Source organism: Taudactylus pleione, unplaced genomic scaffold (assembly GCF_031769625.1).
Source record: "Taudactylus pleione unplaced genomic scaffold, aTauple2 ptg000500l, whole genome shotgun sequence".
Lineage (NCBI taxonomy): Eukaryota > Metazoa > Chordata > Amphibia > Anura > Myobatrachidae > Taudactylus > Taudactylus pleione.
This window is the reverse complement of record NW_028284902.1, coordinates 973,545-989,472: the sequence shown is the minus strand read 5'-3', so window position 1 is coordinate 989,472 and position 15,928 is coordinate 973,545. Positions and strand designations below refer to the sequence as shown.

Sequence of the window (15,928 nt, the reverse complement as noted above, 5' to 3'; positions counted from 1 at the left end):
CTCTCTATACCTAACGTGGCGGGTTGCTGTGTGATGGTAAAGGTCAGTGACATTCTACATAGCGTCCAGAGGGATTCTGGTCGCTCAAAGGTAAGAGCTTACTAATGCCTCGGATGATGCTCCTAATTCATGCAACCTGACATACATAGCTTTATTCTCCCTTACGCACCCTAGCTGCTGTCCTAGCAGCCATCCGCTCTTTTAATCAGTTGGCTCTACACTTTAGAGTTTTCCTGGAGTGTGGGTGGTGCATAATTACAACACTGGATTGGCGACACTATTCTACTAGAACCTGTTAAGGTTCTGGACCGAAGCACACCTATAGGCTATTGCACATCTTTACATAAGTGTGATCCGCGCAGGGGACCTGGTTGGGTTCCTGTTCAGTATCTGTTGATATTTTTATCACACTCACATGGTTGTCCTAGTGCTCTGGCCTTGTTGTATGGGATGCTTCCCTATATTGATAGCTCTCCCTGGGTGGCTGTTGCATTCGTGCTGTTTTACTGTTAGATTCCTGGTTGTTTTCATACTGTGTTCAGGCCAGCAGTTGGTACTGACTACGCACTTACATCATGTTGGAATTTGTCTGTTATTTCCTTTTAACGGCAGCATTTCAGTTCCTGTTTTATCCCTGGTTTCAAAATGGGTTGTACTTCCGTCTGACCCTCTGAAAGGTATTGTAGTCTCAATCCTCTCTCTCTCTCTTTCGCCTCGGTCTCACGCCCAGTGGGATCTCCACTCGTTGGAGACTTCTATGGTCTAGCCCTTCCACTGGTTAACAACTGTGTTGTAGTTGGACCTCAAGGATGGTTCGGGGCGACTGTTCAGTCTTGTCTTTTGCCTTCCTGCATACTCTTGTTGGGAGTCTGTGGACAGGATCAGCTCTATCTGTAGTTTGGTATTGTTATACTTTTATATATACGATTATGTCCAGCAGTGCTGGGATTCTGCTGTCTGCGGCTGCTGCAGCTGCCTGTTTAGACTCTAGTAAGGTTCTCGAGTTTGTGCTCGTTTACTGCCCTTCTCCTATGGATTCTTGTTGGGGCTCTCTGCCACCAACAGTCCGGTTTGGTCTATTTCAGCTGAGATTACAGATTCTGACGTTTCCCACCTGTGTTTGTTCTCTCAACAGCTGTTCTGTTCCTTTTGACTTGCACTGTAAGTTGTGGAATTTTCTGTGACTGTTTAGTGAGGAGTAGTGTTTGTCTCCTGTGCTACGACACTTGTTCCTCAGCTTCCGCTGGGCCTCAGGTTCTTGGCGGTCCCTGTTTCGGTTTGGCCAAGGGATCAGCAAGTTCTCCGCGCTCCCACCCGGGAGGTTGGCTTTGGGACGTCCCCACTGTCTTGAACTCCAGTGTCCCCTAGTGGATGAAGGAGAAAACAGGATTTTGGTACTTACCGATAAATCCCTTTCTCCGATTCCACAGGGGACACTGGACGCCCGCCCAGCGCTGCGTACCTGCCGTTTTGTTTGGTTTCTATAGTTGTGTGACTGCAGGGTTCCCTGCAGTGGGTTCCTCTGTTCTACTTCAGTCGGTCTTGTTCCGTTCTGTGGTCTTCTCCTTTTCCTCGTTTTTTTTTTTTTTTCCTGTTGTCCTCCGTCTCCTCTCGGGCTCAGTTCTTAAACTGGGGCTAATGGGGCATAGAGGGGGAGGAGCCAGTCACACTTCTAAATTATTTAAAGTGCCAGGCTCTGCTCTACCACCGTCTATACCCCACTGTCTTGAACTCCAGTGTCCCCTGTGGAATCGGAGAAAGGGATTTATCGGTAAGTACCAAAATCCTGTTTTTTTTTTCAACACAATGCAAGAAACTTTACTCTTGTCCGTGTTTGTGTTTACCCGCAGAATACGTACGGATGGAACATTCGCTTTTATTGTTCAAAAAACATGTGAACCACAATTAAACAATTGTTCTATTGCTGTGGATCCCCGCATATTTTCCGGGGTTCATTTCTTTATTTAAATTTGCAAACGCATGTCACTGCATCAAGCCTATCATAACTCTCCAGAGATTTCTGGCCCTGTTGAACACATGACTCATACACTAACCAATAAAATTGCTCCTGTTAATTTCCAAAATACATTAGCCAATCAGAAATTTTGGCCACACTTTATCAAAAATGTTTTGTATGAAAAACTCCATTGCCATCATGAGAGCCTCCGCATTCACCAGGCGCGAGCTGCTGGTGCTTACGGAGGTGATGGATAGGCGGATCACCAGCCAGCCTCCACCCATCACCAACCGGCAGAAGCGCTCCGCGTATGCGGAGGCACGGTCCCGCCTGCGGTCGTTGGGTTCACGCCGCAACATCGGGCAGCTTGAGCGCAGGTGGTCAGACCTGCAACGGCGAACGCCCCGCTTGCTGGCATGCTTTCGCATGCAGATCGTTGAAAGTAAGTGTTATGTATTGTGGTTTTCATGTTTGTGTTTGTGGGGCAAACTGCGTGTGCATGTTTTCCTGTCTGTCCTATTAATTATTTGTCCTCATATCTGCGTGTGCATGTTTTCCTGTCTGTCCTATTAATTATTTGTCCTCATATCTGCGTGTGCATGTTTTCCTGTCTGTCCTATTAATTATTTGTCCTCATATCTGCGTGTGCATGTTTTCCTGTCTGTCCTATTAATTATTTGTCCTCATATCTGCGTGTGCATGTTTTCCTGTCTGTCCTATTAATTATTTGTCCTCATATCTGCGTGTGCATGTTTTCCTGTCTGTCCTATTAATTATTTGTCCTCATATCTGCGTGTGCATGTTTTCCTGTCTGTCCTATTAATTATTTGTCCTCATATCTGCGTGTGCATGTTTTCCTGTCTGTCCTATTAATTATTTGTCCTCATATCTGCGTGTGCATGTTTTCCTGTCTGTCCTATTAATTATTTGTCCTCATATCAGCGTGTGCTTGTTTTCCCTCTATTTCTGTTTTTTTCATTCTACTCCTTTTTGCATGTTTTTTGTTGCTGTTTTTTTTTTTTTAATTTGGGCACCGGATTTGCCCAGAAACTAACCTCAATTTGTTTGACATATTTTAGGAGGACAGCCAAGACTACGCCGTCACCGTCCGGCCAGACGGCGTTCCCGGCCACTATCCCCAACCCCCAGCCAACACTCCACCCCAAATATTTCCCCTATACCCCACTCCTCCCCAGCCTTCCCAGACCCTCTCCCGGAACTGTCGGGCCTCCTTCCCCTCCGTCCCACTTCCCCCTCTCCTCCACCCACCCCTCTTCCAATTACCCCCTCCCCGGAGTCCATCATTACCCCTCCCCGTTCTTTGGGGAATGAAGGCTCCGAGGAGGAGGAACATGGAGGGACTTCCGGAGCTCCCGTTTTGGCTCCCGGTATGTTTTTATTTCTCATTTTTTTTAACCACAAACTGTTTGTATGTAATCATGTGTCGTGCCTTTATTCGTGCTTGTTTGGTTTACTTTTGGTGATTTAGCAGTTTGCCTTTACCTCTTCCTGCTGATTTCAACATACACATATCACACCTGTGTGAATTTGTACATAGGCCTTGTATTTTTGCCAGCACCCCCTTTTTGTGTTGGTTTTTTTTTTTTCGGTTTAGGAGTGATTTCGTTGTGTTTTTGTTTTTTTAATGTGGCTTCCCTATTGTTTTATTAATCCACACACTTTTCTCACCCACAGAGGAACAGAGGCGTCGTCAAGAGGTGGAGGATTGTGTTGGCCAGATGCGCCAACATGTAATTGGCCTTCTTGTGGCCCTTGACCGGCTGTCTGGCATCCTTCGCCAGTAGTTTTTTTTGTTTATTTTCGTTTTGTAAATAAATTTTGTAGTTCTAATATACGTTCTGGCTCATTCTTTTTTTCTAAAACACAAATAGTTTTCCCTGACATAAGTAGACTGTTCCTGCAAGGATTTCCCTTTTTTAAAAGTTAGATTGTATTTTGTATTTGTATGTTAAACAGCCACAAGAAACACATAACAGTAACAATGTAATTTCCCTTTTTGGGTGTAGTGTCAATTAGATATTTCGCTATTTTACAGGTTCCTAGTTGGTGTGCAAGCTGCTTAGGCCAATCTTCAAAATCCAAAGGTTTGGACAGGCTTCCTTTTGGTGTGGGTTGGGAACCTGCAAACATATTTCAGTTTACATCAACTGGTGTCAGTACTGGATTACCCCTTAGTCAATTGTAAGGTGTGTTAACCTGGTTCCACTTGCTGTTAACGTCCAAAAAAAGGAAGACCATTTCACTCTCCAAACATTTATTCACAACATAAATGAGAAATCAAAGTGGTCAGTCCCAAAACAAAAAAACAGTGATAATCTCAAATACAACACATACAAATAAAATATTTAATTAAAAAAAACAATCAAGAACTGGTTGACGAAGGACCATGCCAACATGATTCCACAAACATGGCGTTGCGATATGGGTTCCAGAATATATGGACAAAATCACCAGATCCAGGTTTGGTAAGGGTAGCAGGAAGTAGTGAGCGTTGGAGTGGCAAAGATTATGTGAACAAACAGAAGATGGTGAAAAAATAAAAAAAAATTAGATGTTCGCAAACAAACACAAACACATTAGGTATAAACACTGTAGTTTGGGTCAAACTTACCTAAAAAATCTGGCCACCACATCATCGCGTATGGCCCCCCCACATACTGACCTCCGACCAACCTCGGGGGGGCCATCCTCAGGTAAGGCATCCTCTGGCTGCATTGGGACACCACTCCTTATGGCGATGTTGTGAAATATCCCACACAGGACCACAATTTTCGACACCATATCCGGCAAATACATGAGCTCGCCACCAGAGCGGTGGAGGCATCTGAATCGGCCTTTTAAAAGGCCGATACAGCACTCCACCACTTGCCTGGTGGCTGTAAGTGCGGAATTATACTCACTTTGTGGGCCTGGTGTGGGAGCCAAATAAGGAGTGAGCAGCCAGGACATGCAAGGGTATCCACTGTCTCCTGTGAAAAATAAGAGACAACATCAGGAACACTGTGTATCAAGCTTAACATTGTTATGTACTAAAGGTCTCCACTTACCCAGAAGCCACGCATCACCAGCTTGTAGGTTGGTTAATTTCTGCCATATCCCTGATTGCCGGATGACGAAGGAGTCATGTGCACTTCCTGGTAACTTAGCAATCAGGGACAGGATCTGGAGGGAGGCATCACATACCACCATTACATTCAGGGAGTGATAGTGTTTCCTGTTTCGAAATATTGCCTCCAGCCGTGCTGGAGGCTGAAGTGGTATGTGAGTACCATCCACAACCCCTATGATGTGTGGGAAGCCAGCTATTTGGTAAAAATTGGCCTTGGCCACACTAAGGGCACCCATATCCAAAGGCATTTGAATAAAATGATGGAGGTGCTTGAAAAGTGCCTCCATCACTGCCCTCAGGATCCGGGAAAAGGAGGATTGGGAGATGCCCGCCACTATTCCCACCGTTGTTTGAAACGATCCTGAGGCACAGAAATGTAACACCGCCATAAATTGCATCAGTGGTGGTATTGCTGTTGGACTGTCAATTTGCCGCTCAAGATCACTTTCTATTAATGAGAGAGTGTCTATGATGATTTTGGGAGGTAGACGGTAGCGTCTTAAAACCTCATCATCGGGCATTCCAAAAAGGGTGACACGTGTTCGAAATATCTGGGGCCTTGCATGCCTACGATGCCTACGCCTGGGATGAGATTGAGGTTGGTCGGCTTCCGGGAGCATGGCCAGAACAATCCTCCCCAGATCAACCTGAAATTCCAAAATTTAAAAGTAAGGCTTTTGACCCACCCCAAAACTATATTAAAACAACTTAGCTTGATGATACCATCCATTGCTGCTTACATGCCGGGGTATTGTCATGATACGTCCAAACTGAAAATAAACAACAAAATTACTTGACACATTTCACTCTGTGCATTTTTGTGGATACATTTTGTGCTAGACCAAAGTTCAAATATGCCAAACACCCATTTAGCAAAACCGCAAAGCGACATTTAACACAGTACATCAAAACGGGTCGAAATGTTGGCTCAAAAAGCGAAAGCTAAACCATCAAAAAGTTAGAATGATTATTAAGCTGTTTAAAATGCGCTAATTAGTTCGCTAATACAAGTCACAAGAGTAACTACTAAAAATGTGCTAATTAGTTCGCTAATACAAGTCACAAGAGTAACTACTAAAAATGTGCTAATTAGTTCGCTAATACAAGTCACAAGAGTAACTACTAAAAATGTGCTAATTAGTTCGCTAATACAAGTCACAAGAGTAACTACTAAAAATGCGCTAATTAGTTCGCTAATACAAGTCACAAGAGTAACTACTAAAAATGTGCTAATTAGTTCGCTAATACAAGTCACAAGAGTAACTACTAAAAATGCGCTAATTAGTTCGCTAATACAAGTCACAAGAGTAACTACTAAAAATGCGCTAATTAGTTCGCTAATACAAGATAAAAAATGGACTTACCAAGAGCAAATATCTAAGATGCAAAATCAAAAGGTCTTTGGGGTCGAAAATAAACAAAATCTAAAATAGAATAAATTAGGTATCCAAAAATTACAAAATATACGAAACACAATGAAACAACAATTGAACAAAAGTTAGACTTCACAAAACTTACCAAATCAACAAACGAGGTCCCAAAAATATAAACCAACAAAGATAACGGAAAAAAAAACGCAAATCTAACCAACAAACGATTCTCCAACCTCCAACTCCTTTCTACACAATCAATAAACTCCAGCCAAGATAACCTCCAACAATCCAAAAACGCCACCTCGACTTGAGACACACCAAGCCATAAATAGTGTTTCGTTTCCCGCACAAATTAAGGAGGGATCATAGGGCCGCACAATCAATGATGCGGCCGCAAAATAAGGACGCATGTATAAATACGTCACGAAAACACATTCAAATTCTGGTGTATTTCTTGTTTGGACCGCAGACATGGCGACAGACCAGGGAAAAAATGCCCAAGAGTCAGGCGGTAAGTCTTTCATGCATTTTCTATCAACGATTAATTTGAAACATAAGATGAGGCAAGTTGTGATTTTGTGAATTCTGTAAATTTACACAAATAGGTGAGGAGGATGACATGGAAGAGGCTGCTGGGCCCAGTATTCCGGCCAAAGCGGCCAAAAAAAAAAGGCAGCCACATTTCACAAGAAAGGAGATGGAGGTTTTGATCCAGAAGTGTGTGGACATCCTGCCACAGGCAGACAGGAATATGAGTCTAAGCCAGAAGTGGAGAATGTGGGAAGAGGTAGCCGTTGCTGTCAATACGGTGGGTGATTATGTCCGTCTAGCCCGGGATGTCAAACGGCGGTAAGTAAACCCTTGCCCCCCCTAAAAACAAACCCCATTTTAAACCAAAGGATAATGGCTTCCATTTTTCCCCACAGATGGGGCGACTTCAAATATCGCCTAAAGCAAAAACTCGCGGACAGGGCTAGGCATGCAAGGGGGACAGGTGGGGGTCCCACCCCTGTGTCATTGGAGTTGACGGATTTAGAAGAGCTGGCACAGGGGTGTGTGCAGCCTGTGGAGGTGTTTGGCGTGTCCAACATGGATACGGACATGCCAGACTTTGCGGCTCCTCATGTTGGCCCAGGTAAGTATTGTGATGTCACCAACTCTGAAATGCTATTGTGCCAATATGTAGATTCTAATGTGAGTCTTTTCTCATTTTTCCAACAGAGACACAGGCGGATGAGTCTGCTCCAGAGGGAAGCCTTGGCCGCAGAATTTCTGCTGGCTCTGCAGGGGAGGAACCAGTACATCCGGCTGAGGACCCTGCAGAAGCCAGTCCAGGGCGTGCCCCCTCGCAGGCAATGGGCCTCCTCACAGAACTCAATTTCAAATCGGATTTCCATACGGAGATTCTGCAGAGGATGGACGCCAGTCTGCTACGGGTGGCTGAGGCCCTGGAGCAAAATGCTGCGGCCAACGTGACCATTGGTCAGGCCCTGGCGGAAAATACCAGGGCCAACATCCGCATCGCCGATGCCCTGGAGCAGCTCGTTCGCCAGCACATGGTGGAGCCGACCTCCCTTCCTGCCGGAACATCAGGATCCTCCAAATGTGCCTAGCCCTGTGCCTAGTCCAGAGGCCACAACATCTGCCTCTGGACAGGCCAGCCCGATGGCATCCCGGACCCGGTCTGGCGCCCACCCTCCCCCATCCAAACGGGCGAAAAAACGGTGACAGCAATGGCGACTTTTCCCACACTCCTTCTGTGCTTGGCTCATATTCCTTTCTGGTCAAAACTTCCCTCTCCTTTCTTGTGAAATGTTTTTAAGTTATTTTTGTACGTTTATGTTATCAGTTATTGATTTTTTTATTTTGAAAAAAAGTATCTTTGGCAGAAAAACTAAAAAAAAATATTATGCCAATTGGTTTGTGTTTAAACAATAAATTTATGAAAAAAATCTGACATTGTATTGTGACATTATTGGACAAATGGGTTACATTTAATCCTGGCCCTAAAGGCAAAAAAGGACACCAAAAACCATTTCATTTGTATAAAAAAAAGGCCTCTTGAAGGAACGTTTAAAAAAACACATAACGATGCAAATTGCACATTAAAAAAAAAAAGGGGAGCTAATTAAAACATGATGACATTATTGTCACAATAGGCCATAAACAACAAATTGAGGCCAAAAAAACCCCCAAAAAATGTACGCCAATTGATTGTGTAATCCTGACATTAGCAGGTATGATTTCCACCTGCGTACGGTTTTGTGCTATCCCAATAAACTGCTTTCCAAACACATACCAAGCCGGTTTTCAATACAACACTAATTGCTTTTGCGACCGCCCGCGATTAATCGCTGCAACATCGTGGAGTCCCGGGACGGAGGAGAAGGCCATCGCCAATGTGGTCGAGTAATCCAGACCCTAAACTGTGCGAGCATTTTGAAGGGAAAGAGGATGTTCCAGTGACGTATGTGACGGTCCGAACACATTTGACGTTCGCATCTGCTAATGTATGTACGCCCCAAAAACGCCTCGCCACGCCTGCGTTTTTCCATCTCCACCCCCGTCAACACCCAAAAACGCCCTGTTCTGTCAATCACATTTGACATGTCACTTCCTGTACGCTATTTTAGGAACGACAGATAAAAAGCTCGCAATCTGCCGTACGCACATGCGCAGTGTAACACCGACGCATGCGTGGTTAGTCAACATCGGAACGCAACGAGCGTACTGCTGTTTGCGAGTGGCTCTGAATGAGGGCCAATGTCCCAATATTTATGGACTGTATATGCCTCCAGCTCAGGACTTTCTGATAAATGGTCCAGAAAGTGACAGGGAATGGCAAAAAAAATGCTGCATTGTGTTTTTTGTACTGGATGATCCTGTATTGATTGCAGAATGTTAGTGGGGCGCTCTGGAATGTATATATATATATATATACACACATATATATATATATATATATATATACACACACAGTATATATAACATACAATTAAAAATGCAAATTCCTATTAACTGCAGTTTGCATGTAATGTATCTTTACCATTGCTGAATATTTGTGCTGGACGGAATCCAATCTGTATATCGATTCATAACAATATAATGGGTTTACTGTACTGTTTAATCAACACTACAGACATCATTTGCAATGGTAGCAGCATACACACTTATATTTAAATAAACTAGGAATAATAATTATGGATTGTGTTATCTCAGGGTAGATTTAGCTAAATTTACCCTGATGACAAAATAGGAGACAATGTACTGTACAATAGCAGCCTATACCGAAGGACAAAAATAAACATAGACAAAATATACAGTACCAGTTTTCTAACTCTACCACACAATGGAAGAAAGTATTAACAAAAATAAATAAATGATAAATTGTACCATTACAGCCTTTGATCAAAGTTTAGTTGGGAAATTTAAAGATTGAGTTTCAGTGTCCAAACGCAGCAGTATCAGTGCAGAGAGGGGCTGAGCCCCATGAATTTTCGCTGTATGTCGGCAAATGGGTGGAATTGAAACGAATCAAAGCAAGTGACAAACTGAAAAGCAGAATTAAAAATAAGCAAATATATTTGGCCACGATTTATGACTTTTGAGCCGGGAATCAGCCAAATTACGACTCACGCAATTTCATACAATTCTAGATTGAGTCCTAGTGGACCCCCAGTCTACGTGGGTCACAGCTACAGCACAAGGAACACAATGGCAAACTGATTTCCTTGTCCTCACAATGCCGGAAAAACCATCACAAACACTCTAATACCTGCGCTGTACCCAGTGACGGTTCTGGAGGCGGGCTAACAGGGCCATCGCCCGGAGAGCCGGCCCGTAGAGGGCGCCACTGAGTCCCAGAGGAAAAAAAAAACCCAGGAAAAAAAAAAAAACTGCGCCGGTCCTCCCACCCTGCAGGGAGGCTCCATTTGCCGGGCGCCCGCTGAGATTTGTTCCCTCCCTGCAGCGGCAGCCGAAAGCCGGAGCTCACTCCTGAGCTCCGGCTTCTGGCAGAGAGCACTATGGGAGGGACGTCATGACGTCTCTCCCATAGATCCGTGGAGCCGGAGCTCACTCCTGAGCTCCGCCTCCTGCAGAGAGCACTATGGGAGGGACGACATGACGTGTGGAGCCGTGGTCGGACCGGACGGCAGCGGAAGCAGGAGCGGGGCTTAAGGTAAGTATTGTGTTTTTTTTTTTTTTTTTCAGAAGCACCAGCACTGGGGGCACGACTATAGGGGCATTACTACTGGGGGATTACTATAGGGGGCACTACTATAACGGGCATTACTACTGAGGGCATGACTATAAGGGGCATTACTACTGGGGGGGCATGACTATAGAGGGCATGACTATAAGGGGCATTACTAACAGGGGCATTACTACTGGGGGGCATTACTACTGGGGGAACTACTAATGGGGGCATTACTAATGGGGCACTAGTAATGGGGCATTACTACTGGGGAGCATTACTAATGGGGGCATTACTACTAGGGGTACTACTAATGGGGGCACTAGTAATGGGGGCATTACTAATGGGGGCATTACTACTGGGAGCACTACTATAGGGGCATTACTACTGGGGGCACTACTAATGGGGTACTAATGGGGGCATTACTACTGGGGGCACTACTATAGGGGCATTACTACTGGGGGCACTACTAATGGAGGCATTACTACTGTGGGCACTACTGTAGAGGGCATTACTACTGGGGAGCATTACTAATGGGGGCATTACTACTGGGGGAACTACAATAAGGGCACTACTATAGGGGGCATTACTACTGTGGGCACTACTATATGGGGCATTACCACTTGGGGCATCACTAGTATAGGGGACATTACTACTGGGGGCACTACTATAGAGGGAATTACCACTGGGGCACTACTATTGGGGATATTACCAATGGGGGCACTACAATAGGGGGCATCACTACTATAGATGGCATTACTACTGGGGGGATTGCTATAGGGGGCATTACTACTGGGGGCACTAATGGGGTCATTACCACTGGGGTCATTACCAATTGGGGCACTACTATTGGGGACATTACCAATGGGGGCAATACTACTGTGGGCACTACTAAAGGGGGCACTGCATGGGGGGCACCACTACTTGGGCCATTATGTAAGGGGCACCACTGTTGTGGGCATTGTAAAAGGTTCACTACTACTATGGACATTGTATTAGGGGCACTACTACTGTGGGCCTTGTGTAGGGACACTAATTTGGGCATTGTTTAAAAGGGGCACCAGTGTGTGTCATAGCAAGAATAAGGGACTACTGTGTGGTGTCATTTGAATTGTGGATAATGTATTATAAAGGTAATTACTGTGTGTGGCACAATGTATTATACAGGGCATTACTGCGTGTGGCATAATGTATTATACAGGGCATTACTGCATGTGGCATAATGTGTTATACAGGTTATTACTGTGTATAGCATTATGTGTTATACAGGTCATTACTGCGTGTGGCATAATGTGTTATAAAGGCCATTACTGCGTGTGGCATAATGTGTTGTAAAGGGCATTACTGTGTGTCGCATAATGTGTTATAAAGGGCATTACTGTGTGTAGCATAATGTGTTATAAAGGCCATTACTGCGTGTGACATAATGTGTTATAAAGGGTATTGCTGCGTGTGGCATAATGTGTTATAAATGCCATTACTTTGTAAGACATACTGTGTAAGGCGCTTTACTGCACATGGCAATATTCGCCATTAGGAGAGAGCTTGGGGGAAGCACAGCACCTCCATAAGTGCTGGGCACGCCCCACAGTGTGATGAATTGGGGGTGTTCCGCAAGGACACGTCCCCTTTCCAGAAGGGCGCGCAGAGGAACACCATCTAAAAAAAGTTACTTTTTTGGGGGGGGTATCGGGGGCGCAACTGGGAACTTTAGCCCTGAGCTCCACAAAGTCTAGAACCGGCCCTGGCTGTACCCTTTGGTGTGAATGCGGAAGCTGCCAGAGATATTTTTTTAAAGAAAAAAATATTTAAAGGGCAAAACCAGATTAATAGCTAAAAGCTGATTGGTTGCTACAGTATGGCAACTTCTCCAGCTGTCCTCTTCAGAAGATTTGATTAATCTCCTCCATTGACTATTGCATTCTGTTACTCCAAATGCCTTATGTGGTCATTCATCACACAGCAGAGGGCTCGGTAAGCTACCATTCACACATACACAATGTGGTATTTGGTCACACCTGTTAATTATTGAATTGAGGCGTTTCAATCAGACCCGTTGTCATAGGTGTATAAATTCAAGCACCTAGCCATGCAGTCTCCATTTGCAAATATTTGTGATACAAAATGGGTCGTTCTGAAGAGCTCAGTGACTTCAAGTGTGGTACTGTGATAGGAGGCGTGATACTGTGATAGGAAGCGCTGTACTCTGATAGGAAATGTGGTACTGTGATAGGAGGTGCGGTATGATGATAGCAAGCGCGGTACTGTGATAGGAGGTGTGATACTGTGATAGGAAGCGTGGTACTGTGATAGGAGGCGTGATACTGTGATAGGAAGCGTGGTACTGTGATAGGAGGTGCGGTATGATGATAGCAAGTGCGGTACTGTGATAGGAGACGTGATACTGTGATAGGAAGCGTGGTACTGTGATAGGAGGCGTGATACTGGGATAGGAAGCGTGGTACTGTGATAGGAAACGTGGTACTGTGATAGGAGGCACGGTATGATGATAGGAGACGTGGTACTGTGATAGGAGGTGTGGTATTGTGATAGGAGGCGTGGTCCTGTGATAGGAAGTGTGGTACTGTGATAGGAAGCGTGGTACTGTGATAGGAGGCGTGGCACTGTGATAGGAGGCATGGTACTATGATAGGAAGCGTGGTACTGTGATAGGAGGCGTGGCACTGTGATAGGATGCCACCTTTGCAACAAGACGGTTCGTGAAACTTCATCCCTGCTGGATATTCTACGGTCAACTGTAAGTGATATTATTAGAAAGTGGAAGCGTTTAGGAACAACAGCAACTCAGCCATGAAGTGGAAGACTACGTGAAATCACAGAGCAGGGTCAACGACTGCTAAGGCTCATGGTGTGTAAAAGTCACCAACGCTCTGCTGATTCCACAGCTGGAGTTCCAAACTTCCACTGACATTACTGTAAGCACAAAAACTGTGCGACAGGAGCTTAATGGAATGGATCTCCATGGCCGAGCAGCTGCATGCAAGCCTCACATCACCAAGCCCAATGCCAAGCGTCGGATGGAGTGGTGTAAAGCACACCGGCACTGGACTGTGGAGCAGTGGCAACGTGTTCTGTGCAGTGACGAATCACGCTTCTCTGTGTGGCAGTCAGATGGACGAGTCTGGGTTGGCGGATGCCGGGAGAACATTACCTGCCTGACTGCGTTGTGCCAAATGTGAAGTTTGGTGGAGGAGGGATAATGGTATAGGGCTATTTTTCAGGGTTTGGGCTAGGCCCCTTATCTCCAGTGAAGGGCAATCTTAATGCTTCATCATACCAAGACATTTTGGACAATGCTGTGCAACAGTGTGGGGAAGGCCCTTTTCTATTCCAAGATGACTGTGCCCCAATGCACAAAGCAAGGACTATAAAGACATGTTTTGAAGAGTTTGGTGTGGAAGAACTTGACTGGCCCGCACAGAGCCCCATCGAGCACCTTTGGGATGAACTGGAACGGAGATTGCGAGCCAGGCCTTCTCCTCCAACATCAGTGCCAGACCTCATAAATGCTCTACAGATGAATGGGCACAAATTCTCACAGAAACCCTCCAATATCTTGTGGAAAGCCTTCCAAGTAGAGTGGAAGCTGTTATAGCTGCAAACGGTGAACCAACTCCATATTAAAATATATGTATTTGAATACATCAATATCATTACAGTCCCTGTTGGTGTAATGGTCAGGCGTCCAAATACTTTTGTCCATATCGTGTATGTAGAAATCTACACAACATTTTGCCATGTTATTATTAAATATTTCTGCACCCAAGGTTGTGGTTTCACTGGAGTCTATAGCTGACGTAGAATTCTACCTATGTCGACCAAGTAATGCGGCAAGCAAGAACTGGTGGCTCCCACTCTGTAATAGAAAATAAATTTGAAAAGAAATTAGATTACCTTTGCAGGACAAGTTTTGTCCATATGTTTTACTTGAAGCCATAGACAATGATATCGATATTGATCTTGATATATTATATTGGGCTTCAATTTGTTGTTATCTGCTGCTTTGTTTTTCAGGGTGTTGAAAGACACTGGATTGTACAACCACCGCTACAAACCTGTGATGGCCTTATCTGGTGGGATGAAAAGGAAGCTGTCCATCGGCATAGCCCTGATAGGCGGCTCCAAAGTTGTGATTTTGGATGAACCCACCACTGGAGTGGACCCATGTTCCAGGCGCAGTATCTGGGAAGTCATTTCCAAAAACAAGAAGGGTAAGAAACAAACACCAAACATATAGGCCCTGGTTATAATCTAGCCCATGACCTCAGCGCAGGGGGCCTACAATACAGCGGAATATACTCTTAGGGGTTGTTGCCCATAGCAACCAATCAGATTCTACTTTTCACTTTTCTAGCACCTTCTAGATGATAATAGCTAGGATCTGATTGGTTGCTACGGGCAACATCTCCACTTCTAAAAACCCGCACTTTAGTAAAATATACCCCTTACACTCTAGTGTAGGTGACCACCCAAAAATTCACACAAATGATTACTCAGTTGACTGCAGACAGCCTTTCTGATATCTAAAACCTTGATATTGCTGTGGTTCTACTCTATTGTTGCCAGTATATGAATCCACTACCCCAAGTTGGTGTGACAACACACTCTCTAGCAGGTGATGCAGCATGTACAGAGGGCTTTGGGTGTGATCCACATATGCATTGCCACACCTCCTAATAGTCTATATACTAAGCCTTGGATAGATAGATAGATATATAGATAGATAGATAGATAGATAGATACTGTAGATAGATAAAGTGCACAGAGATAAGTCCCAACTAATCATCTTCTAACTGCCATACCACAGGCTGTGTTTGAAAAATGACAGTTAGGAGCTGATTGGTTTATCTCCAGCCAAGGCTTAGTAAATAGACCCCACATGACCTGATAGATATCCAAAAAACCCTGCAAAGATAGCACAGATATATCCAGCATTTACTAAAAATGTTACTAAGTACCACCATGCCCATAGCTTTCTGTTGAGATGACAATACAGGGTTGCAGTATTCAACAAGCTACAAAAAACATCTTGCCTTTCAGAGCTTGTCTGCACTGGTTACTCCTTAGCTGATAGCCCGGCTAGTGAGGGATCGCAGTTTGAGTTAAAAACAAAGCATCATCTCATGATGTCATTTTGATCACTTCATAGTCACTTACAGTCCCAATCACCATCTGAAGTCTCCTGAAGATTGTTGTGCGCATGTGTGACCTGTTTTAGCGCAGTACTGAGGAATAGGGCCGCGGGCACATCT

At 44.7% G+C, this 15,928-nt stretch overlaps 1 protein-coding gene across 1 annotated transcript in view; it reads left to right on the top strand.

Moving 5' to 3' along the window:
* Nucleotides 1-15,928, top strand: part of ABCA12 (ATP binding cassette subfamily A member 12) — a 279,245-nt gene that overhangs the window by 181,641 nt on the left and 81,676 nt on the right. Inside the window, exon 36 of the mRNA XM_088449892.1 lies at nt 14,691-14,887. Coding sequence (XP_088306018.1) covers nt 14,691-14,887 — 197 coding nt within the window. The remainder of the gene's footprint in view (nt 1-14,690; nt 14,888-15,928) is intronic.